We start from the raw sequence: 24293 nt of genomic DNA on the forward strand, positions 1-24293 counted from the left end.
TGATCCTTCAGCCTCCACCTCTCAGGTGCTGGGATTACAAGCATATGTTACCACCAAGTCCAGTGTGAACCATTCTTGCTGTTGTTTATTTTTTGAGACAGGATGCCATAGAGCCAAGGTTGCATAGAACTTGCTACACAGAGTTCAAGACTCTGGATTATCCTGCCTGTGTCTCCCAATTGCTGGAGTTATAGGGCCTTACCAACATGACTAAGTTACTGTTAAATCTCTTAAATTTCATTTTTCATCTGTAAACTTGAACAACAACAAAACCCTACTTCTTTCTTCAAATGTCATAAAAATTAAAATGAGAGGGTTGGGGAAATGGATTATATAAACTACTCTAACTAAATGAACTGTTTTAGTATTCACTGAATGCTCTCCATTTTCTTTTGGCTCTGCTGTGGGGATTGGAACTAGGAGTTTGTACATGCTCACAGCCCCACTCAGATAGAATTTCCAGAAGTTGCCCAGAATATCCTTGAACTCACTCTGTAGCCCAGTTAGACCATGAGCAGGTGATTGTCCTGCTTCAGCCTCTCAAACAGCCACCAGGCCCTTCGTTCCCAATCTCTTGTAACTCTTGAGGTTGCCCAACAATTTAAAATAGTATTTAGGCCGGGCGGTGGTGGCACACGCCTTTAATCCCAGCACTCGGGAGGCAGAGCCAGGCGGATCTCTGTGAGTTCGAGGCCAGCCTGGGCTACCAAGTGAGTTCCAGGAAAGGTGCAAAGCTACACAGAGAAACCCTGTCTCAAAAAACCAAAAAAAAAAAAAAAAAAAAAGATATAAAATAGTATTTACCTATTTCCCATGTTGCAACACAAGATCTTTTCTGTCATTTCATCCCATCAAACCATTTGACCTCACAGGTCAGTGATGCACCACAGGAAACAGTATAGACACTGTCCTGGAGGAGACTTACCATTCTGCTTTCTGCTTGTATAGATTACAACAACCCTGGCCGGGTGCTGCTGCAAAATCTCACCATGGACTCCTCTGGGCTCTACCAGTGCACAGCGGGCAACGAGGCTGGAAAGGAGAGCTGTGTGGTACGAGTGACAGTACAGTGTGAGTATCCTGGGGTTGCCCTGTACAGTGTGAGTGAGTGTCTTGACGTTGCCTTTCTTTTAGAATGGAGATAAAACTTAGCACCTTGGGCATGCTAGCCAGCATTCTACCACTGAGCTAAACCCCCAACTTTCCATAAAGGATTTTTTTGTTTGTTTCATTTAAATTTTTTATTGTTGCATTACAGTTTGGCATAAAATGTTCAAATCATGAGTAAAAATAAGGTCAAGGTCAAAGTCTTTCTTTCCAGAAGAACATGATTTTGACTGGTTGTCAAATTGTATTGTTGTCACATTGTATGGTTACCAATGTGAATTAGCCAGTCCTCTGAACTATGGAGCTGGGAATTTGGCTCAGTGGACTAGCACTTGCATAGCATGGGTAGCTCCCTCAGTTGGGTGCCGGCACCATGCTTCTGTACATACAGATACACACACACACACACACACACACACACACACACACACACACACACACAGAGAGACTTGGGTGAGGTCAGAGATACATATATAATCCTCCAGTTTAGAAGGTGAAGGCAGGATAATCTGGAGTTCAAGGTCATCCCCCACTATACACAAGAGCCAATCAGGACTACATAAGACCCTGTCTCAAAAAACCAACAACAAAACAGAAAAGTAGGGTCAGGTGCTTTGGTGCGTCCTACAATTGTAGCACTAGGGATACTATGACAGGAGGATAGTGAATTTGATGCCAGCTTGGACCACTTTATAATGACTTTTTTTTTTTTTTAAGAAAAGGAAAGAGCCAGGTGTAATGGCACACGCCTTTAATCCCAGCACTCTGGAGGCAGAGGCAGGTGAATCTCTGTGAGTTTGAGGCCAGTCTGGTCTACAGAGCGAGATACAGGACAGCCAGGGCTACATAGTGAGACCCTGTCTCGAAACAAACAAATAAACAAATATGACAAGAGAGAAAAGCAATTAGCAGTCTTAACCAGCTCTGAAGCTCATAGACCACAGAAATGTCAGCCTGCCAAAACATCTTCAATGGTGCAGCGGCAGCACTTTCATCATGGGGATTACCAACCACTGGGGGGAAAAAAAAGACGTCATAAACCAAGTCACAAAATAAAACCAGCTTGAATACTTGTCTCTATTTCTGTGTAACAAATTGTCCCAAATTTAGTGACTTAAAACTTCTTGACTCTCGGTTTCTGTAAGTCGGAAATTCAGGAGTGGCTTAGTTAGGAAGTCGGGCTCACTCTCTCCTCAGGAGAGGTTGCATACATTATAAGACCTGGATGCTGGAGGCTAGCCCTCTAAAATGGCTCCCTGTGACTGCTGGCCAGCCTGAAACAGTCATTGGAGATCTAGAGACTTGAGAACTAAGACTTGCAGTGATTCTGTAAAAGCAAAGCCTCAGAGGTGTGTTTTATTTACTAGAAGTGAGTCATGGGCGAGCAAGAGTGGTCGGCAGATAAAGGCTCTTGGCAGCAAGCCTAATGGCCTGAGTTCTATGCCCAGGACCAACATGGTGGAAAGAACCAGCTCCCTCTAGCTGTCCTGTGACCACCAACCAAGGGTACAGTGGCACGTGCATGGGCCCCCCCCCCCCCCAAACACACACACAAACTATCTTACTAGTTAATGAAGGAGCTGTTAGGATGTTAAAACCGGTTCAAAGAGCATCTGAAACCTTAGGTTAGGGACAGAGACACTTTAACTTGGAGATTGTCCAGATCGCTGGGGTAGGCAGCAAAATAGTTAATGTTCCATCTACACAATGGCAGGCTGTGATCTCTGGGGTCACCTGTTTAACCAGAACAGGAAGCCTGTGTCTTCCTGCTGCGCAGAGGTCTGTAAGCTGTGTTAGAGTTACAAAGGGTCAGGAAGTGGACTTCTGTCCTGTCAAGCATCAATTGTCCTACGAATTTAACAAGGTCTTCACAGAGAAACTATGAGCTGCCTGTCATGTCAAAAGTCCACCCTTTTTTTTTTTTTTGGTTTTTCGAGACAGGGTTTCTCTGTGTAGCTTTGTGCCTTTCCTGGAACTCACTTGGTAGCCCAGGCTGGCCTCGAACTCACAGAGATCCGCCTGGCTCTGCCTCCCGAGTGCTGGGATTAAAGGCGTGCGCCACCACCGCCCGGCTAAAAGTCCACCCTTTTTATTTGAAGCTATCATGACAGTGAAACTAAACTAAACTAAACTAAACTAAATTACACTAAAATAGTACCAACTAGGTATGGAAGCTCATACATATAATCTTAGCAATAAGGAGAACCATGGACTCAAAGTCAGTCTGGGCTATAAACCAAGCCGTGCACGTGCATACATACACAAACAATAATACCAATTCTTAGAAAGGTATTGAAACAACAACAATAAAATGGTTCTTTAGCCAGCTCTGGTAGTACATACCTGTAATCTCAATACCTGGGAAGTGGAGGCAAAAAGACCAGGAGTTCAATGTCATTCTCTTACATAAAGAATATGAGGCCAGTTTAGGCTTCATGAAACCATGTCTCAAAAGTCGTTCTTTAACCTGTCTTGGTGGTACACGCCTTTAATCCCAGCACTCTGGAGGCAGCGGCAGGCGGATCTCTGTGAGTCTGAGGCCAGCCTGGTCTACAGAGTGAGTTCCAGGACAGCCAGGGCTACACAGAGAAACCCTGTCATAAAACAACAACAACAACAAAATTGTTTAAATAAAGTAACAAATGGGGAGGGGGGGGAACCAAGTACTTTATACTCTTGGCCAGAGTATAATTTCAGTGCCTTTTATTATAACCTTAGATTTGGAAAGAGGAAATATATTGTAGTGAAGTTTCAGAGAAGACTACATAAACCCTGACTGCACATTGTGATAGAATATGTGTGCGTCCTTATCAATGCCATCACAGACACAGACCAATCATTGCCGCCTTCAGCCTCTAAGACTCAGATTTTAACTCAATAGATTACCTTTCCTGTGTTAGATCCCGAGTAAAGAGAATCATTCTATTTATCTTGACTTCTTCTATGTCACATTTTGTTTCTGAAATTCTTCATTGTTTCATTGGTGCTTGTAGCTGTAATATGTTGGCTGGTGTTGAGGTTCTCTGGGTTTAGGGGAAAGGAAGGTGTGGGGAGATGGAGTTCAGAGCCTAGCACATAATTTTTTTTTCTTTTCTTTTCTTTTTTTTTTTTGTTTGTTTTTGTTTTTGTTTGTTTTTGTTTTTTTGGAGACGAGGTTTCTCTGCATAGCCTTGACTGTCCTGGAACTCATTCTGTAGACCAGGCTGGCCTTGAACTCATAGAGATCTGCCTACCTCTGCCTCCCAAGTGCTGGGATTAATGGTATGCACCACCACCACCCAGCAAGCCTGGCACATTCTAAGCAAGCAGCCTACTACTGAGTTACATCCTTAGACTTTGGCTTTTGTCTTTCTAAGAAAGAGCCTTGCAATGTACCTGATGTTGGCCTTGAACTTGCTGGAAAACCATACTAGCTTGAAACTCAGACATTCCTCCTGCCTCAACTTCTCAAATGCTGCAATTGCAGTGATTCCCACCAACTGGGCATTCTCATTGTTCTGTAGTGTTTTGTTGTACAAGTATGCCACGATTATTAATCCATTCTATTCATATGTTTTATTAGTATATATATTACTTACTGAGACAGGGCTCATTGTGCAGCCCAGGGCATCCATAGACTTTTTATATAGCCAAGGATAGCTTCACACCCACAGAAGTTCTCGTGCCTTTGCCTCCCAAATTCTGGGATTACAGGCATGTGCCACTATGCCTGTTTTTTATTCCATTCAAATTTAGACAGAAAAATACATTCCATTTTACCTAGCAACGTTTTTGTGAATTTATCCTTTAGAGATATTCCCAAAGTATGCAAACATACAGGGAAATTAATGAAATATTACTTTAATTGTGAAAATTAAAGTAAGAAACAACTTCAATTTCAGTTAGTACACAATCCATTCAGATTGTGGATTGGTGGTGTGGCCATAAGGAAAAGAGCATTCCTGATCTGAATTTGTCCACAGAAAATAAACCCAAAGCCAGTGAGATGGCTCAGCAGTAGGTGCTTCCTGCCTAGCCTGATGAGCTTAACTTGATTGCAGGAATCCACAAGGTTTGGAAGGAGAGAACCGGTTCATGTAAGCTGTCCTCTGACCTCAGCATACGCTCACAAAGGCACACATGCATATAAAATAAATAAATAAAATGTAATGATAAAATAAGGTAAACCCCAAACTTTCAAGAACCTAGAGCTACCTAAAGTCCAATTTTTTTAAAAATAATTTTTTTGCCAGGTGTGGTGGTGCACATCATAAACCCCAGCACTTGGGAGGCAGAGGTAGGAGGATTTCTGTGTGAGGACAGCCTGGTCTATATAGTGAATTCCAGGTCACCCCAGACCCTGTCTTAGCGGAAAACTGGATAAAGGGTAAATCCTTACAGTAAGAGGCCATTTAGTTTTCAAAGATAAGCAGGACAAGAGTAAACAGCATTTTCTGTCGACAACACTTTCCAGATAGCAGTGGTACCCTTGTACCTGCTTCTATGAACGTTAGGTCCAGCCTTGCCCACTCGCCATCATCTCCAGCTTGCACAGTTAGAAGCATCCTAACTCGTATCCTTGCTTTCTCCTTCCCCTGAAACCCTCCATGTCTCCTAGAACTGATGTAGTGTGCGTTCTTAAATGTGGCCTGAAGCAGGCAACTCTTCTATTGCCTCTATAATACAATGGTTGTCTGGCCCATTAGGCCCCATGGGAGACGGTCCCTTCCTGTGACTTCACGTCCCTGCACTTTTCCTTCACACTGACTCACGTCCATCACACCCACTGTGCCTTCTGCCTGGAGCGCTCTACATCTAGTTCACCACAAGACAGTCCTGTCATTTATATTTCGACTTAAACACCACTTCATCAGAGTCCTGCTTGCCCAGACTGAAACTGTGTTCCTCTGTCCTCCCTGCACATGGCCAGTCATCCACTTTGGCTCTCACATCCACTGCCTACAATTATTTGTACTGACTTCTTTATTTGTTTCAAACTCACAAACAGAAAAACTCTTATCACTCTTTATCATACCTAGAACTGCCTGGCTTAAGGTGGGCACTTAATAAACTCTTAGCCTAATTCATATTCAAATGAGAACATTTATGTTACTAATGTGCAAGCCAAATTTACATTGAGTTCTGAGTTTGAAAGCCACAAGTAGTCACACACAGAATTGTATGCTGCAGGTTATATTCTATTTTATTTTACCAGTAGAAGAGGGAAGTCAGAGAAAGGGGTACGGGCAGAGCTAGAAGATTGCCCAAAGGTGTCTTATTAGGATTAAAATGTTTTTTTAACATGACACAATAACTTTCCCCACCCATTTTATCATGTAAACCAAGGCAGACTTAGTCACTAAAATCTGAGCCAATTGGGCGTAAAGTCGGTGGTTCGGTAACTACAGCTTGCAAGAATACGGAAAGGCACAGTCGCACATCATGTGAGGGTCCCGGGGTGTGGTGCTATAAGCCGTCCTGTCCAGGGCTTCTGTCTTGAGAGCTCATGCGTCTCCTAGCTTAGGTTTGACTTGACTTCTGTCTGTGCTTCTGAGAAAACAGATGTGCAAAGCATCGGCATGGTGGCAGGAGCGGTGACCGGCATAGTGGCTGGGGCCCTGCTCATTTTCCTCCTGATATGGCTGCTAATCCGAAGGAAAAGCAAAGAGAGATATGAGGAAGAGGAGAGACCTAACGAGATTCGGTAAGCTTCCCTACTCCTAGGAACTCCCTTTACAGGCCAGGCCCATAGTAACTAGTCAGTATAAACATCCCCCATTCCCTCCGCACCAGGGATCTCTTCAAAGGATTATTCTGGCAGGTAGGAAATTACAGTCTAGGGACGGAAGATGTGACTCACTTTACTGTGAAACTGTCCTTGTTCTGGCTTGTGTTTCTGTTGCTGTGATAAACATCATGACCCAAAGCAGCAGTATGGGGGAGGAAAGGGCTTATTTCCCCTTCCAGCTTACAGTCCAGTGCAAAGGGAAGTCAGGACAGGAACTCAAGCGGGGAACCGGGGTGGGGGGGGAGGTGGGGGGTGTAACTGAAGCAGAGGCCACGCTGGAGGGGTGCAGCTTACTGGCTTGCTCCTTCAGCTTGCTCAGCTGCTTTCTTATATAACCAGCATCATCTCCCCCACCCCACCCAGGGCGTCCCCACCCAGGGTGAGCTGTCCTCTCTGACATCACTCATTAATCCAGAAAATGCCCTACAGACTTGCCACAAGGCCAGTCTGATGGAGACCTTTTTCTCAGTTAAGGCTCCCTTTCCACATGACTCTGCCTTTAGTCTAGCTAGCAATCATGCTGCATAATTCTCAACTTCACTTCTGATTCACTCCCACTTAAAAAGGGTACGACCTATAGGACATGAAAGGCTTTGAGTACACAGACCCCCAAACTCAAGGCTACCATCTCATGTTGAGCCGTGTCCTTCTGGTACACCTGGCTGGACCTCCAGCTGTCACACAGCAAACATTTTCCTAAACTGATCATTCAGTCTTACAAAACCAGGAAGTGTTTACTTCCTTAACTGGCTGCCTTTGGAGGTTTTTTGGCTTGAGGGATTTCTTTATTAAAAAAAAAAAAAAAAAAAAAAAAATCTCAGGAGGAAGTAACTTTTAAGAGTCACCACCACATCCCTGGCAGTACGAAAGTTTATCTTTTCTGTCTGCTCATTTTTTCCCTTTCAGAGAAGACGCGGAAGCCCCCAGAGCCCGCCTTGTGAAGCCTAGCTCCTCTTCCTCAGGCTCCAGGAGCTCACGCTCTGGCTCTTCCTCCACCCGCTCCACAGGGAACAGTGCCTCGAGAAGCCAGAGGACACTGTCCAGTGAAGCGGCCCCCCAGCCGGGGGTTGCCACTCAGGCGTACAGCCTAATAGGACCAGAAGCAAGAGGTTCTGAACCAAAGAAAGTGCACCACACGACCCTGACCAAAGCAGAAACCACACTCAGCACAATCCCCAGCCAGAGCAAAGCCTTCCAAACTGTCTGAATCACAGTGGACTTGACTTGCGCTCTTCCAGAAGTCAGGATCCTAGCCTAGCCACCGGAGCTCCGTTCACCAGCCACACAAGCCCCTCAGCCGGATGAGAACTCACTTAAGTAGCTGCCTTCCTGGCACGGACCAGTTCCGACGAGCACCTTCCTTACAGGACACCAAACAAAGGACATGGATAGGCTGGTCATCTCTAGACAGGCACCTCACTGTGCCTTCAGAGTAGAAGTGGAGGCAAGGGGGGCCCAAACCAACTTTGCTGACCAGGACTTGTGGTGAAAATTAAGGAGAGGTGAGGTTGCGTACACCTGAACCATCCTGCCTAGGAATGTTGCGAGTCACCACAGTCAAGAAGAAATGGGAATCTCATAGATCAATTTTTCTATTCATTTCTGCAAATTGATTGGATTATCGTGATTATTCAGATAGTCAAAACAGAAACCCACAGCCTTATATTAACACCTCTCTGCAACATGTACTGGGACAAATGCTTCTAAGAAACTCACATTAAAAAAAGAAGGAAACACTTTTTTTTCTACTTTGACTTGACTTCATGTATCCTAAGGTTTGAACATTAATTTGGGGAGGATTTGAAATAGCAGGAGACAGAGAAACGTGATTTTCTCTTTCCTTATCTACAACCAACCTTCCGATTTCCATGGAACACTAGAATAATAACTAAGAAAAGAGTCCAACCAAGATGAGACATGATTCTGTGAAAAACTTTCCATTTTGATGTTCAGAGGATTGCCAACAGATATCAAAAATAAATCCTGGGGCAGTTGCGGGTCATGACTCAAATCTGACGCCCCCCTAAAGACTTCTCTACTAGATGTTTCTAGAAGAAACAAGTATGCGCTACAGGTCACTTAATGAATGTCCTTAGGGAAAGAATCCTCTAGAGAAAGTCTCTTAGGGAAGTTGGAAGGTCCCCTTTGCATACCATTTCCTGCTCCTCTTGCTGAGAAGCCGTCAAACCAGAATTTCAAGACTGATTGGAATGGAGAGGGAAATTAGACCTTTCCCTTAATAGGTCAAAGGACATTTAATACTGGCCCAAACTTGGAGATTCCTCTGTTTCTTTCCTTTTAGAAGGATGTGGATGTGGGACCTTTGAAGATTCTAGGCCTTAAATTTTCAAAGATCATTTCCTAAAGGCATTGAAAACACATGCCCAATCACTCCCCACTAAGAGGCTGAACCAGAGAGAACCTCAGCATCTCTCTCTTCTCAGCCTTCGCCTCCAAGAAAAGTACAGCTGTGGGCTGGAAGGCACAGACTGCCATTAGGGAGCAGGTGGTGAGAAAAACAGGTGGGTGGCGGGCGAGGGTTCAGCTAATGTCTGTTAATGCGTGTGTGTGTGTGTGTGTGTGTGTGTGTGTGTGTGTGTGTGTGTGTGGTTGGTTGGCATTTGGGAAAGAATTAGCAAAAAGGATTCACCAGCAAAACTATCAAAACAACTCAGACAAGGGAAAAGAAAGGTGTCCAAGAAATTTAAAAAGAAAAAGGAAAAAAAAAAAAAAAAGCAGTCCTTCCTCGATAAGGAAAAGTAACTTGCCTTTTAGTCAGTTGTGACAAATAGGGTTCCTATGGCCTAGCTGCTAAGCCTGCATTAGCCGTTCAAGGAACAAGGCAAAGCCAGCAGGTCATGGTGGGTGGAGCACAGCATTTCCTATTGTTGATTAGGGCAAAGAAAGGCTGGAGGAAAGAGGAAGGGCCGCAGCTACTGTGATGAAGCCTTCTCTGAAGTGGTACTCAGATGGTGACAGGGAAAAGGTTGATGCTCAATATTGCCCCATTTCTCTGGCTTTTTATCCCGACGTTTAACGTGCAGAAGAGTGTCCTCACAGAATATACATACATTTCCTTCTAAAGTGCCTGGGAAATGATGCTTGTGTTAAGGTGTCTAGGTTCGTTTGGGTGGGCTTCCTGCATGCTAAAGTGACGGTCCTCACCTGAGTTTTGTCTTCCTTTGAAAGAGGTACAGATAAGAGACATTGGGGGAATAACAGGGGTGCCTGTTCATTTGAGAGAATAGGCATATTTGAAATGCTCCTTATACTAACTCTTATCTCATTGTAAGATTTTTTTTTTTAAAGCCCTTTACTCTGACTACATTTTTATTCCTCCTGGAGGATGGTATCTAGGCAACATGTCTCTTCTGCTATGTAATTCTGAGAATTCGCCTTCCTGGAGTCCCTGAGCCAAATGAGCTCACAATGAAGGCTGCAGCTGGGCCTCACTAGCAATTTTCTCACTGTTTCCTGCCTTTGAGAATCAGGTTTCCTGTCTGTGCTTCCAGAGCAGGGATCAGTCCCCTTTGTCTGAAAAGGAAATCCCGATTATTTAAATGTGTTATTGGAGACTAATACCATTGAATACCCAAGTGACTTTGGAAATTCATTCCCGGTGGAAAACTACAATAAACACATGAAACAGATTGTACTAGGGGCTGAGAAATTCTGAGAGATAAGGCACTGAGCCCCTTCCCTTAGAATCAGGCTTCCAGGTTTCGGTAAGACAGAGTGTGGGCTGGGGACAAAGTGAGAGCCGTGACTGACTCCAAACCTTATTCCATTGACTTTGCCAACCAAGCTGACTGAGTCTCTACTGTGAAACAGAGAAAAAAATTACTGATGGACAGAAGCCAAAATAAAAGTTTGTAGGAAGAAAATGCAGATGGAAGAATGTGGACATTTAAAGAGTAACCATTTCAATAAAATACATAAGCCAAACTGAAATCTGTAAAATAGTAAAATTGATGTTTTTGTTGTTGTGTTGTATGCAAAGCCTTTCAGAATTCTGTTCCGAAAGGTTTTTATGGTTTGCCTCATTTCCGGTGTTAAGCTGTGTATCTGTCAGTCTGCTTTGTCGCCTTGTAAATGGGACAGAAAGTGTCACAAAGGCAGTTATTGATTATTGATTGTAACTCCATCTGTATCAGCAATGACAAAATAAACAAGGGAAGACACCACTGCAGGAGAGGCTGGGCTCCTGGAACCTGCCCTGGAGATGTAGTTACACCAAAACGCAGGCCAAATGCATTCTATTAGTTCAGTCACAAGTTATTGGGTTTTTTTGTTTTGTTTTTTTTTGGTTTTTCGAGACAGGGTTTCTCTGTGTAGCTTTGCACCTTTCCTGGAACTCACTTGGTAGCCCAGGCTGGCCTCGAACTCACAGAGATCCGCCTGCCTCTGCCTCCCAAGTGCTGGGATTAAAGGCGTGCGCCACCACCGCCCGGCCTACAAGTTATTGTTAATCCCCAATATTCCAGAAGAAAGACCACTGACCCAAATCATCATCCAAATGAATTAAAGCAGGCAATTCGTTAGAGCAGGCTGGCTCATCAGTATATGAAGTATTTTCTTCCTCTCAAAGCCAGATGTTAGATGTAAACGGCACAGAGATAACTGCCCTTAAAGACTGTGTCACAATCAACCAATAATCATTGCAAAGCGAATATTTTGTGCCAAGGCTAAGTACCAACTGAGGGATCTGGCAAGAGAAGTAACCCCTGAGAGTCACAGAAATCCGAAAACAACTTCACAGATGTCCACGGAAATCTAAGAGCAAAAAGTAACAGGTTGGTGGTACATCCCCGTAATCTGATCATTCAACTGGAGGCAGGAGTTCACGTTCACCCAGCCTGGCATACATGAAACCTGTTTCAGAAAGACAGAGAACAATAATGGTAGCTATCACTTATTGAAACATCGTGTGACAGGCACTATTTCTTTGAAGACAGAGTCTCATGTAGCCCAGGCTGGCCACATACTTACAGCTAAGGATTACCCTGAGGTCCTGACCCTCCTGCCCCTACCTCCGAGAGTGCTGACATTACAAGCAAATTTCACTATACTTAGTTAGCTTTTTCCTTCCCTGACCCCAAAACTCTAAATATATTATACATTTTATCTCAGCTTCATACTCATATTAGCTCTATAAAAAGATGTTTGCATTCTCATTTTATTTTATTTATTGTTTGCTTTTGTTTTTTGAGACAGGGTTTCTCTGTGTAACCACACTGGCTGTCCTGGAACTCACTATAGACCAGGCTGGCCTTAAATTCACAGAGTCCACCTGTCTCTGCCTCCCGAGTGCTGGGATTAAAGACATGCACTACTACCACCCAGTGCATTCTCATTTTAAAAATAAGAAAACTCAGTGTTGGAAAGATGGTTTGGCAATACTCACATGGTGGCTCATGATTGTCTGTAACTCCAGTTTAGGGGCTCCAATACTCTTCTCTGACCTCCTCAGGCTTCTGCATCTATACGGTACATATACATTCATGCAAATACACACACATATACACATAAAAGTAAATAAAATTAAAAACAAATAAGGCTGGGAGATAGTGACACATGCCTTTCATCCCAGCTCTCAGGAGGCAGAGGCAGGCAGATCTCTATGAGTTAAAGCCCAGCCTGGTCTGCAGAATGAGTTCCAGGACAGCCAGGGCTACACAGAGAAACCCTGTCTGGAAAGACAAAATTAAAAACAAACAGAAAACAAATGAGAAAACTAAAACACAGAGAGTTTAAGTCAGTAGCAGAGCTCCAATTTAAACACAGCTGTGTCGGTGTAGTAACATGACATGGAATCCCAGCACTGGGGAGGCTGAGACAAGTAACAGCCTGAGCAACATAGCAAGACGTCATCTCAGAAATAATAATACAGGCACCCAGACGTACACCATCGTGTTCCATCAGGACTGGTAGATCTTGACTAACTGCTCTTCTGATCCCTAAAATTCTTAGAGCTTTACCCAAACCTTGGGCTTGCACTCCTTCTGCTTGCTTTCTCTTCCCTACCCTCTTCACTCACACAATGAAGATCATTCAGACAGTACAAATTATTCTGTAAAGATATGGATACATATATATCATGCCAGGCAGCAGTGGCACATGCCTTTAATCCCAGCCCTCGGGAGGCAGAGACAGGTGGATCTCTGTGAGTTCGAGGCCAGTCTGATCTACAGAGTGAGTTCCAGGACAGGCTCCAAAGCTACACAGAGAAACCCTGTCTCAGAATATATATCAAAGTAAACATGGGTGTAGATGAAATAATTTGTACAATTCTGAGAAAATGTTGAGCACAGAGTATCTTGAACACACTGAGGTTAAGTTGATAATAATAATAATAATTAAAGTACATTAATTTTATTAAAAATGTTTATAGAGCTCAAACATTTGAGGGACCCCGGATTTAAAAGTCATTATGGTCACAGCTGGGTGTGGTGGCGCCTGCCTCTAATCTCATCACTTGGAAAGCTGATGGATGGCAAGAGGACCACTGAGAGTTCGAGGCCAGCCTGGACTACAAAGTAAGGTCTGGTTCTGGAGAGATGGTTCAGCAGTTAGGAATACTAGCTGTTCTTCCAGAGGACCCAGGTTTAATTCCTGGCCCCCACATGGTGGCTCACAGATATCTGTAACTCCAGTTCTAGGAGATCTGACACCCTCTTCTGGTCTCCACTGTGTTCATGTACTACACTAGCATACATGCAGGCAGAACACCCATACAGATTAAAATATATATATATTTTATATATATATATATATAGCTGGGCATGGTAGCACACATCTTTAACCCCAGTACTCAGAAGGCTGAGGCAGGCGGATCCCTATGAGTTCAAGGCCAGCCTAGTCTATAGAGCAAGCTCCAGGCCAAACAAAGCTGTATAGTAAAGCTACACGTAGCTACAAAGCTAAACAGACCCTGTCTCAAAAATAAGGAAATAAACAAGTAAATGAGTGAATCTAAAAAAGAAAAACAAATTGAGTTCAGCCAGCATGGGCTACACAATGAGACCCTGTCTCAAAAACATAATGAAACAAAACCCCAGTCCAAGAATTGTGTTTATAACTATGTAAGGCTAACTTTCTTGTCCCTCTTTTTTCTGCCTGCCTGCCTGCCTGCCTGCCTGTCTGCCTGCTAAAACTGAAACCCACAACCTAACAAAACTAGGCAAAGGCTCTACCCCTGTGCTACATCTCCAGCTCTCTCTGGATATTTATCTCATCTTTGCCACCATTCCTGGATAGAGAAGTCAGAAACATGGTTTTGCTTTTTGTTTTGTTTTGTTTTGTTTTTGAGGACAGGGTTTCTCTGTGTAGTTTTGGTGCCTGTCCTGTAACTCTCTCTCTGTAGACTAGGCTGGCCTTGAACTCACAGAGATCCACCTGCCTCTGCCTCCCGAGTATGGGGATTAAAGGCATGTGCCACCATGTCCGGCTCAGAAACATTTTTTATATCAGTTTATCCACTAAGCACCTTTGACAACGATTTTAATTTATATTAAAAACAAAACAAAAACAGAAGACAAAACAAAACAAAAAACCCAGCACATGGGAGACATGGAAAGCAGGTCTCTGAGTTCAAGTCCAGTCTGCTCTACATAGTAAATTCCAGACCAGCCAGGGCTTCATGGTGAGACCTCAAAAACCCAATAATCGTAACCACAACAACAATTTATGGAGAAGATGGTTCCTACAACAGCGTCTCTTTCCCACACTACAGGATTAAACAAGGATTTACATGGAATTTGAAGCCAGCCATAGTAGCACCTACCTTTAATTCCAACACTTAGAGTTCAAGTTCATCCTCTGCTGTAGAGTGAGACCAGCCTGGACAACAGAAACTCTGTCTCTAGCCGGGCGGTCGTGGCACACACCTTTAATCCCAGCACTCGGGAGGCAGAGGCAGGCAGATGCCTGTGAGTTCGAGGCCAGCCTGGTCTCCAAAGCAAGATCCAGGAAAAAAAAGACTCTATCTCAAAAATATTTTTTTAAAAAATGAGATATGGATAAACTTGAGTGGGACAAGACGGCTCATTGGGTAAAGGTACTTGTCTTCCAAGTTTAAGAACCTGAGTTCAGGGCCAGGTGGCCATAGTGCACACCTTTAATCCAGCACTCAGGAGGCAGAAGCAGGAGCACCTTGTGAGTTCAAGGCCAGCCTTGTCTACAGAATGAGTTCCAGGACAACCAAGACTACAAAGAGAAACCAACCCTGTCTCAAAAAAACAAAAATATAAGCCAACCTGAGTTCAATCTTTGAAACTCACATAAAGATAGAGACAAGTTAGCCTGTTCTACATGAGTTTGAGGCCAGCCGAGGTTACATAGTGAGACACTCTTTAAAAAAAAAAAAGTGTGTGTGTGTGTGTGTGTGTGTGTGTGTGTGTGTGTAGATCCTACTCCATCCACAAAGCTGCTGTCCTGATGTCTACATACATGCCATGCACTTTCCAGATAACAAATTAAGTATTTTGAAACTTCATAAACTGCTGACAATCTTGGCTAAGAGTCGAAGCATACAAAGCAAAGCATATGCTGTGGAATAAGGCTGATCTGACTTTGAAACTAGGTTGAGGTAGAGCAGATTGTTTATTCTTTCAGGAGCCTTCCTGTCTGTATCTGAAGACAGGATAAGATCTGCCTACCACAAGCTGAGCACCGCAGTACCCTGCAGCTTTAATCCCAGCACTCAGGAGGCTGAGGGGCGGATCTCTGTGAGCTGAGATCAGCCCGGTCTACAGAGTGAGTTCCAGGCCAGCCAAAGCTACAGCGTGAGATCCTGTTTCAAAGCCAAAACAAAACAACAAAGATCTGTGTAAAATAGTTGACATTGGAGTCACATAAGGAAACACAAGTGTTTCCTGGGTCCTTGCTCCACACAGAGGCTGTAAAAAAGATCTCAACAGTTAGACAGCAGGCTGCTTTTAATGTTCAATGTGGCTAAATATTTTCCTTAATTTCCTTTGTGTAGTATAATAAAAGAAAATGATATTAGGATGACTTACATGTATGTCCTCATGTTTAAGTGAAGTAATTTATACTTTGCTACAGTTAGAAAGGCAAAATACTAATATCAGTTTGGATCATTCTGGTTTCAACTTTCCTGAAGGAATGCAGTAAACACATTCAAGTCTTGGGCAATCAGGCCACATACTGCAGTTTTTAGTTATGTCATTGGTTCTAAGAGGGGCTGTTTTTGATGGAATTTCCATGTAAGTTTACCATTCTTTGATCCTGAATAATAACTTTCCACACCCCCCACCCCCAGCTGAGGACACAGAACCCAGGGCCTTGCACTTGCTAGGCAAGTGCTCTACCACTGAGCTAAATCCCCAACCCCACAAATAAGTTACTGCTACCAGAGAGTACATACACCTACGAATCCCATTTGTACTCTACACACAATATAAATTTGGGCCCCCTGGCCTTTCTTTTTTTAAATATTTATTTATTTATTTATTTATTATGCATGCAGTGTTCTGCCTGCATTCCTGCAGGGCAGGGATTTCATTACAGATGGTTATAAACCATCATGTGGTTGCTGGGAATTGAACTCAGGACCTCTGGAAGAGCAGCCAGTGCTCTTAACCTCTGAGCCATCTCTCCATCCATCATCCTGGCCTTCCTATACTACCTGCCTCATTAGACTCTCATTAAACAGCAAGAGCATGACAAATTCAGATTTTATGGATCTTGGGTCTCTGAGAAAAAGACCTAAATGTTCTGACACTTCCAGACCTAAGAACCCTAAGGGGAAAAAAAGGAAATGAAATGATAGACAAAGGACAGAAAAATAAAGTCCTACACATTTTATTTACCCTCTAGAACTCTAAAGGCCTTGCACTATAGGAAGAGAAACAGAAGGTTCTGTTTTGTAATCACAGAACTCAGGAGACTGAGACAGGAGGATTGCTGTGAGTTTGAGACCACCACGGGCTACATGCTAAGGACCAAGTCAACATGGTAAGACCCTGAACAGCAAGAAAGAGGGGCTGGCCAGGCGATGGTGGCGCACGCCTTTAATCCCAGCACTCAGGAGGCAGAGGTAGGTAGATCTCTGTGAGTTCAAGGCCAGCCTGATCTCCAAAGCAAGTTCCAGGAAAGGTACAAAGCTACACAGAGAAACCCTGTCTCGAAAAACCAAAAAAAAAAAAAAAAAAGAGGGGGGGGGGCTGAAATAATGTGTCACCACATAAGAAAATGCCTGGAATTTGAATTCTGGTGTAACTCCAAAGTCCATGCTCTTTCCAATCCCCGGCACTGCTCACCAAAGAAAAATTGTGTGCTCCATACTGATAAGGGAGTCCAGGGGCTAACATCCCATAGACTTCAGATTCTGAGATGCTCTGAAAGTCCAATCTTCACTTGAATGTTTCCTATCAATGTTGGGATTTTTAGATAGTGGAAAACAAAATGTTTTAAAAAAGGCAGATCCTCCAGCCAGACTGAGTTTCGATTCCTGATTCCAGAACAGCTTCTCATAAAGGACTTACTTCATTCCTCTCCAGAAGAGAAGAGGAGACACAGGAAACAGTGCCTGGTGCAGAGCCCATTCCTGCGTCAAGGAAGTGAACGCCTGGGATGCAGTTTCCAGAATCTCCAAGGTCTTCAGGCACACAAAGGCACAGACAGCAGCAGTCTTGTGTGTTGACTGCTCTGTTGGCCTCAGCAGGCTTCAGGAGGAAAGACAAAGCTCATGGAGGGATGTTCCCTCTGGAGAAAGCAAAGCTAAAAGGATCCAAATCAGGAAGACAGGGAAGCCATCCCAACACACACATTTTAGATTAAAGAAAAACAAAAACCAAAAAACCAAAAACAAACTACCTGATTCACAATTTGACCATTGTTGGACCCCAAAGTTTAGGGTCTCAAGTGGGCGCCCCAAGAACCCAGACTCCAGTCCAGTTGATGCAACAGCACGAGGAATTTATTGAAGCTTCTTTACAGAAGGGCAAACTCTGCTCCTAAGAGCAAGAGCCGCATCTTACTGCAGCCACATGGGGGTTTTTAAAGGAAAAACCCACAAAAGCTCTAAGATTACAATTCCCATACAATTTCGTTTCACAAGATCATGGTCTGATCACAGAGTGGGTACAGTCACGTCAGCATGTACATTCTTCCTGAAACCTCAAGTGGGGTACCAGGGAGGGAGTGGAGTTTACACAAAGGTCACAGTGGTCCTTCCTGGAACACTTGCAACTATCCCAGTCACAGCACATCTCTTAACAGAAATCTTTTTACATCGTTATATTGTTGCAGGGGTGATTGAGTAGTGGCTGAGTCAGGTGGCCCTTGGCCTGGGGCTTGGAGGGTGTAAGCCTAAAGGGTTAGGGTCTTTCAACCATGTCATTTGCCAGTTTAATCATTTAACCTTTCCTCATCTACAAGATGAAAATCGTGGTAATTCTTACTTCCGGAGATCTGGGATACATTTTTTGTTGTTCTTCTTGAGACTGGGTCTCACCATTAGCTTAGGCTCAAAGTCATGATCCTCTTGCCTCTACATTTTGAGTGCAAACATGTGCCTCACGCCTGACCTTGTAATTAAAAGTAAATGAACAGTGTGTGCCATCTACTTAAAACAGTGCTTAAAAAAAAAAAAAAGCCGGGCGGTGGTGGCGCATGCCTTTAATCCCAGCACTCGGGAGGCAGAGGCAGGTGGATCTCTGTGAGTTCAAGGCCAGCCTGGGCTACCAAGTGAGTTCCAGGAAAGGCGCAAAGCTACACAGAGAAACCCTGTCTCGAAAAACCAAAAAAAAAAAAAAAAAGTGCTTAGCATGTGGCAGGCACACAACAATGTAAATCATTACCCTATTTCCAGGCAGCACCCAAACCTTTTTTTTTTTTTAATTCTTTAGAAAAGGTGTGCTGGTTCATTTGGTTTTTTTTTTTTTTTTTTTTATTCTTTTGTTTTTGTTGTCAGCTTAACACAAACTAGAGTTATCTGAGAAGTGGGAATGTCAGTTGAGAAATTACTTCTATCAGATTAGTTAGTAGGCAAATCTGTGGGACATTTTCTTTCTTTCTTTTTTTTCCAGACAGGGTTTCTCTGTGTAGCCCTGGCTGTCCTAGAACTCACTCTGTTGACCAGGCTAACCTAGAACTCACGAAGATCCACCTGCCTCTGCCTCCCCAGTGCTGGGATTAAAGGTGTGTACTACCTCTGCCTGTGGACATTTTCTTGATTAATAGTTGATGTGAGAGGCCCCAGACCACTGAGGGTGGTACCACCCCTGGGCAGATGATCTTGGGTTCTATTGAAAAACAAACTGAGCTGGGAGGTGGTGGCGCACGCCTTCAATCCCAGCACTCAGAAGGCAGAGGCAGGCGGATCTCTGTGAGTTCAAGGCCAGCCTGGTCTACAGAGTGAGTTCCAGGACAGGCTCCAAAGCTACACAGGGAAACCCTGCCTGGAAAAAACAACAAACGAACAAACAAAGTGAGCAAGCCCCAGAGAGCAAGCCAGTAAGCAGTGTTCCTCTGGTCTCTGCTTCAGTCCTGCCTCCAGGTTCCTGCCTTGAGTTTCTGCCCTGATTTCCCCTCCGATGGACTATAAGCTATATGAGGAAATCAAGCCTCTCCTCCCGTGTTGCTTTTGGTCATGGTGTTTATCACAGCAATAGAAAGCGAACTAGCACAGAGGGTCTCACTCTGTGGATTTGGTTGGCCTCAGACTTGAAATGAGCCTTAGGCCTCTGCCTCCTGAATGCTGGGATTGCAGGTGTGTACGAGCACCCTGGTCTTTGTTTTAAGTCTCTGTGGGTAGCCCTCGCTGGCCGAGAACTCGTGCTTTCCTGTCTGCACCTCCTGAGTGTTGGGGTGTAGGTCTGCATCACTATGCTTGGTTAATCTCAGATCTGGAATAAGTAAATTTGCTGTTTGAAACCCTGAGCAGCTAGAAGCAAAGACACAACATTCACTTTATTTTCTGCTTTTATTTTGTCTTCATTTTATTTTTTATAGGGGAAGGGGCATTCATGCCATGGCGTGCATGTGGAGGTCAGAGTGCCACTTTGTAGGACCAGTTTGCTTTCTTCCTTTACATGGCTTCCAAGACTCAAACTCAGTCTTCATGTCTGCGTGGCAAACAGTTTACCCTCTGGGCTATCTTGCCGGCCCTTTGTGCTTTTAATAGATAGTAAGAACACGATTCAAATCCTGGAACACAGTTTGAGTGACCAGAAGCTGAGGCTAATTGTTCTGCTGTCTAAAAACTATTTCTGGAGCCGGGCGGTGGTGGTGCACGCCTTTAATCCCAGCACTTGGGAGGCAGAGGCAGGCGGATCTCTGTGAGTTCAAGGCCAGCCTGGGCTACCAAGTGAGTCCTAGGAAAGGCGCAAAGCTACACAGAGAAACCCTGTCTCGAAAAACCAAAAAAAAAAAAAAAAAACCAACCAAAAACCTATTTCTGTTCATGTGTGTATGTATAGTGTGGTATATGTGCAGTTGTGTGTACCTGTAAGCTTGCAGGGCTCAGAGGAGGGTGTCGGATATCATAACCTTATCCCCTTGAGACCGGAACTTAGCAGTAATTAGGCCAGAAGTCCCGGATACATCTAATGCATTCCGGTCACACTGGTTCCCTCACGACCCCTGCCCCACTGAGAATCACAAAAGTTTACTTAGCAAAAAGTTTAATATGAAAACAGGACCCAATTCTACACCACCGTCCAACAGTCCCTCTGGGGAGAGATGTGACTCCTGTGCTGCACAGCCATTGTTTAGACTCTTTCCAAGGCTTCCTACACGATGATGCTGTTTCCTCCTGTGACCACCATTCTGATATTCATCTGTTGCCCACTAGTTACCATCCCCACACACTCATCAGTCAGGAGACTCATCAAGGGACCCAAGACCCCGTAGTATTCCTTGTACATGTCTGCCACCATTTAACTTCCCTGGTAACATCTTGTCCATAAATCTTTTCAGTTTGGGAGGACGGGCCTTGCTCATGACAACTCCTCAGCAGGCTCGGCATGACATGATGGTGAAGGAGCAGCCTCCCTCATCCACCCTTGGCAGCCTCTCCCCCCACCCCCACTGGTCTTTCATTCAACAAATCCCCATTCTGGGGTGGCTAGATGGTTCAGTGGTTAAGAGTGTTTGCTGCGCCGGGCGGCGGCGGCGCACGCCTTTAATCCCAGCACTCGGGAGGCAGAGGCAGGCTGATCTCTGTGAGTTCGAGGCCAGCCTGGTGTCCAAAGCGAGTTCCAGGAAAGGCGCAAAGCTACACAGAGAAACCCTGTCTTGAAAAACCAAAAAATAAATAAAAAAAAAGTGTTTGCTGCTCTTCTGGAAGACTGGAGTTCAGTTCTCGACACACGTCAGGAGGCTTTCCTCCACCTATAACTCTATTCTCAGGGGATTTGAACACCCTCTTCTGTGTGTGAATATATGTCACCTGTGTGTGGGTGCCCGAGGAAGCCAGAAAAAGCTTTTTTAAAAGATCCCCAACTCCCTTTCACGTCTTTTGTTTTTACTTTGGGATCCACTGGGTTTAATCAAGGCTGCCTTTGTGGGCCGAGTATGGAGCTATCCACTAGAGCAAGGCTCATTCACCAGTGGTTACCCACTAAAAACTTCCTCTCCACCAGCAATCGAACCATCTGCTCCCTGGGTGAGGCACGGCTCCTTGAGCCCCTCCCCCATCTAGACTGAATGTTTAGAGGATCAGGCTTGTACAGACCCTATGCAGGCAATGCTAGCCACTGCCATGCCCAGAAGCATTTCATGAACCTCTGTCCCATCATCCGGCCCTTACTTCTCTACCCCCTCTTCCCTAATGCTTCCTGAGTCTGGAGGAGGTGTTATGATGTCCCTTTAAGGTTGAACACTGAGCCGGGCGGTGGTGGCGCACGCCTTTAATCCCAGCACTCGGGAGGCAGAGCCAGGCGGATCTCTGTGAGTTCGAGGCCAGCCTGGGCTACCAAGTGAGTTCCAGGAAAGGCGCAAAGCTACAGAGAAACCCTGTCTCGAATAACCAAAAAAAAAAAAAAAAAAAAAAAAAAAAGTTGAACACTGAACAGTTGCTTGCTCTTAGCAGTCTGACCAGCCTTGAGTCTCTGTATTAACCACCCTTCGCTCCAGAGGGAAGCCTGTTAGATCAAGGCTGAGGCAGCACCAACCCTTAACTCCCTGGACTGCAGGTCCTGACACTTCCCTGCCCCCTTTCTCTCTCTTGATAAGTGAGATTACAGGTTGGCTCCGGAGATGCCTTGGCTGGAGCTGTCATCCTGATAAGATGAAGTCTGCAGCCATTAGGGTTTCACCAGAGGGTTAGTAGAAGTTTTTTCCCTGTGAATGGGGTTTCCGGTGAGATTCCTGGAAAGGGAGGGCATTAAGCAGTAGTTAATTTTGCTGGAATGCTTGTTTTTCCACAGGCAGGAGGCTTCAACTGGATTCCTGGGGGGTTGAGGGGGGGAGACACACTTCTTCCCTCCTCTCCCATCCTCAGGATGTCCTGTCTTCTCATCGGGCCTCGCTTTTACTTCTTATTTTGAGACAGGGTTTCACTAAGTTGCTCCGGTTTGCCTTTAACTCATGCTCTAGTCCAGGCAGGCCTTGAGCTTCCTTCCTTCCTGTTTCAGCCTCTGTGGTAGCAAGGGTCATAGGTCCTCACCACCGGACCTCCCAGAAAGAACACTTGTCAAACAGACTCAAGCTCCTCATTTTTCAAATTTCATTTTACAGACTTACTGACCATCTCATACATTCCAAGCTGGGTCTAGCAGAACTTCTGATCCTCCACCTCCTGAGTGCTGACTACGAGTGTAAGCCACCACACCCAGTGACACTGTAGCTTAGAAAATCGGGCAGGGGTGAGCCTTAGACAAAGGAGTTGTGATGTCTTTGTGCCTCTCCTTCCTGATATGGGGGTGAGCGATGTACGCTTTAGAAATGCTGTAAGAAATAAGCACGTGTGTTGACATTTACACGAAAAGCATTGTATTAAAACGATCTTCTTGGACAGTCACAAAAAGTACATCCCTCCAGGAACTCCATGCCAACCTTCCTCCCAAGATTCAAATACGGGGGGGGGGGGGGGGGGGGGGGAGTTATTCCTTTATGACTTTGGCTCAGTAATTACTGGCTTTGATAAGGACAAAGAGCCTTCGGATAGCCTTCCTCACGTGGTCTGGAGACCTTCCAATTCAAACAGCGTCACTCAAAGTCGCTACAGTACTCTTTTTTAAAAAAGGAACCGAGGTGTAACTGACAACAGCCGCCCTGCCCATCGGGAAGGACACGTGGCCGGGCAGGCGAGCCGGGCCCGGTGGGAGCGGCCCCGGACGCCCCGCTCCGTGCACTGCGGTTCCCGAGTCCAGCGCCCGCTGCGGCGGGCATCGTCACGTTTGCAAGGACTCGGCGCGCTCACGCGTGTCGTTTTGGGGCAAGTCAAGTCGGGGGAGACATTACCTCATGTTACTGAAAATAAAAGGTCGAGATGGCCCCATCAAGGACACGGGGCTGCCGGAAACGAGGACTGCCAATGCCCGGCTCACCCTCGGGAGGGGGAAAATTACCCTTTGGCACATTGTTGGTTTTTTTTTTTCCCCACGGAGGGAGAGGTCTGGAGGGACAGGGAGGGGACAGAGGCCACGCTGCCCCGGTCCCGAGGTGGGGAGGGGCGCTCGGCTCCGGCATCAGCCAGGACTGGACCCGGGCACGGCCGACGGTCCTGGGGACCCGGGCCCGGCCAGGCCCGGCCAGGCACGTCTGGCCTCCGCCCGGGGGGCTGCGGACGGACGTGTTGCCTTCCTCAGGGGGCCGCGCGGCGGCCGGGCCACCTCCAAGCTGGCACCGCGACCCGGCCACGCCAGCGGTGGCCCCGTCCGTCTCAGGCTCAGCCCCCGCGCGCGGGTGCGTGGAAGCCGGTCGCCCGCGGGGCTGGCGGAGGGAGCAGGCCCGAGGAGCGGGCGGGGGAGGGGCGCGACAACCTTCGCCGCCATTTTGTCCTCGCCCCACTTCCGTCTTCTCTTCCCGGACTCCCCCTCCCCTCAGGCTCGTCTCTCCCACCCCCCCCGCCTCGGCCCAGGGTCCCGAGAGGCCCAGAGCGCGGAGATCACGGCTGTCATTGGTCCGTGGCGAACCGGCCCGCCTTCCTTCGTCGGCTTCCTTCCGCCCCCCGCCCGCGCCCGCGGACGGGGCGCGCATGCGTACACTCGGCCGCCTGCCTCCCCCCCCCCCCCTCCCCCGCCAGCCCTGAGTGACAGAGGACTCCCGCGCGCGGGCTCTCTGCGCCCCGCCCTCCCCTTCCCGCCCCCCCCCCCACGGGCCGTGTGGAGAGCGGGGGCGAGCATGAAAGTTCCAGAACGCTGCGGCCCTGCGTCATCGCCAGGTGGGGCGGGGTGGGGGCGGGCCCTGGGAGAGCGTCCTGGTTCCTCATTGGTGCGCGCAGACGAGGCCC

At 46.0% G+C, this 24293-nt stretch overlaps 1 protein-coding gene and 1 pseudogene across 1 annotated transcript in view; one reads left to right on the top strand and one right to left on the bottom strand.

Annotated features, from left to right (window-relative positions):
- The window catches only part of Clmp (CXADR like membrane protein), a 106967-nt gene extending 96142 nt beyond the window's left edge, over positions 1 to 10825 (top strand). The window contains exons 5-7 of the mRNA XM_059267664.1: positions 949 to 1071; positions 6649 to 6790; positions 7781 to 10825. Coding sequence (XP_059123647.1) covers positions 949 to 1071; positions 6649 to 6790; positions 7781 to 8081 — 566 coding nt within the window. The 3' untranslated portion in view covers positions 8082 to 10825. The remainder of the gene's footprint in view (positions 1 to 948; positions 1072 to 6648; positions 6791 to 7780) is intronic.
- A 9782-nt stretch (positions 10826 to 20607) lies between these two features.
- LOC131914253 (small nuclear ribonucleoprotein G-like) lies at positions 20608 to 20891 on the bottom strand (annotated as a pseudogene).
- Positions 20892 to 24293: the final 3402 nt, after the last annotated feature.

Source organism: Peromyscus eremicus, chromosome 7 (assembly GCF_949786415.1).
Source record: "Peromyscus eremicus chromosome 7, PerEre_H2_v1, whole genome shotgun sequence".
NCBI lineage: Eukaryota > Metazoa > Chordata > Mammalia > Rodentia > Cricetidae > Peromyscus > Peromyscus eremicus.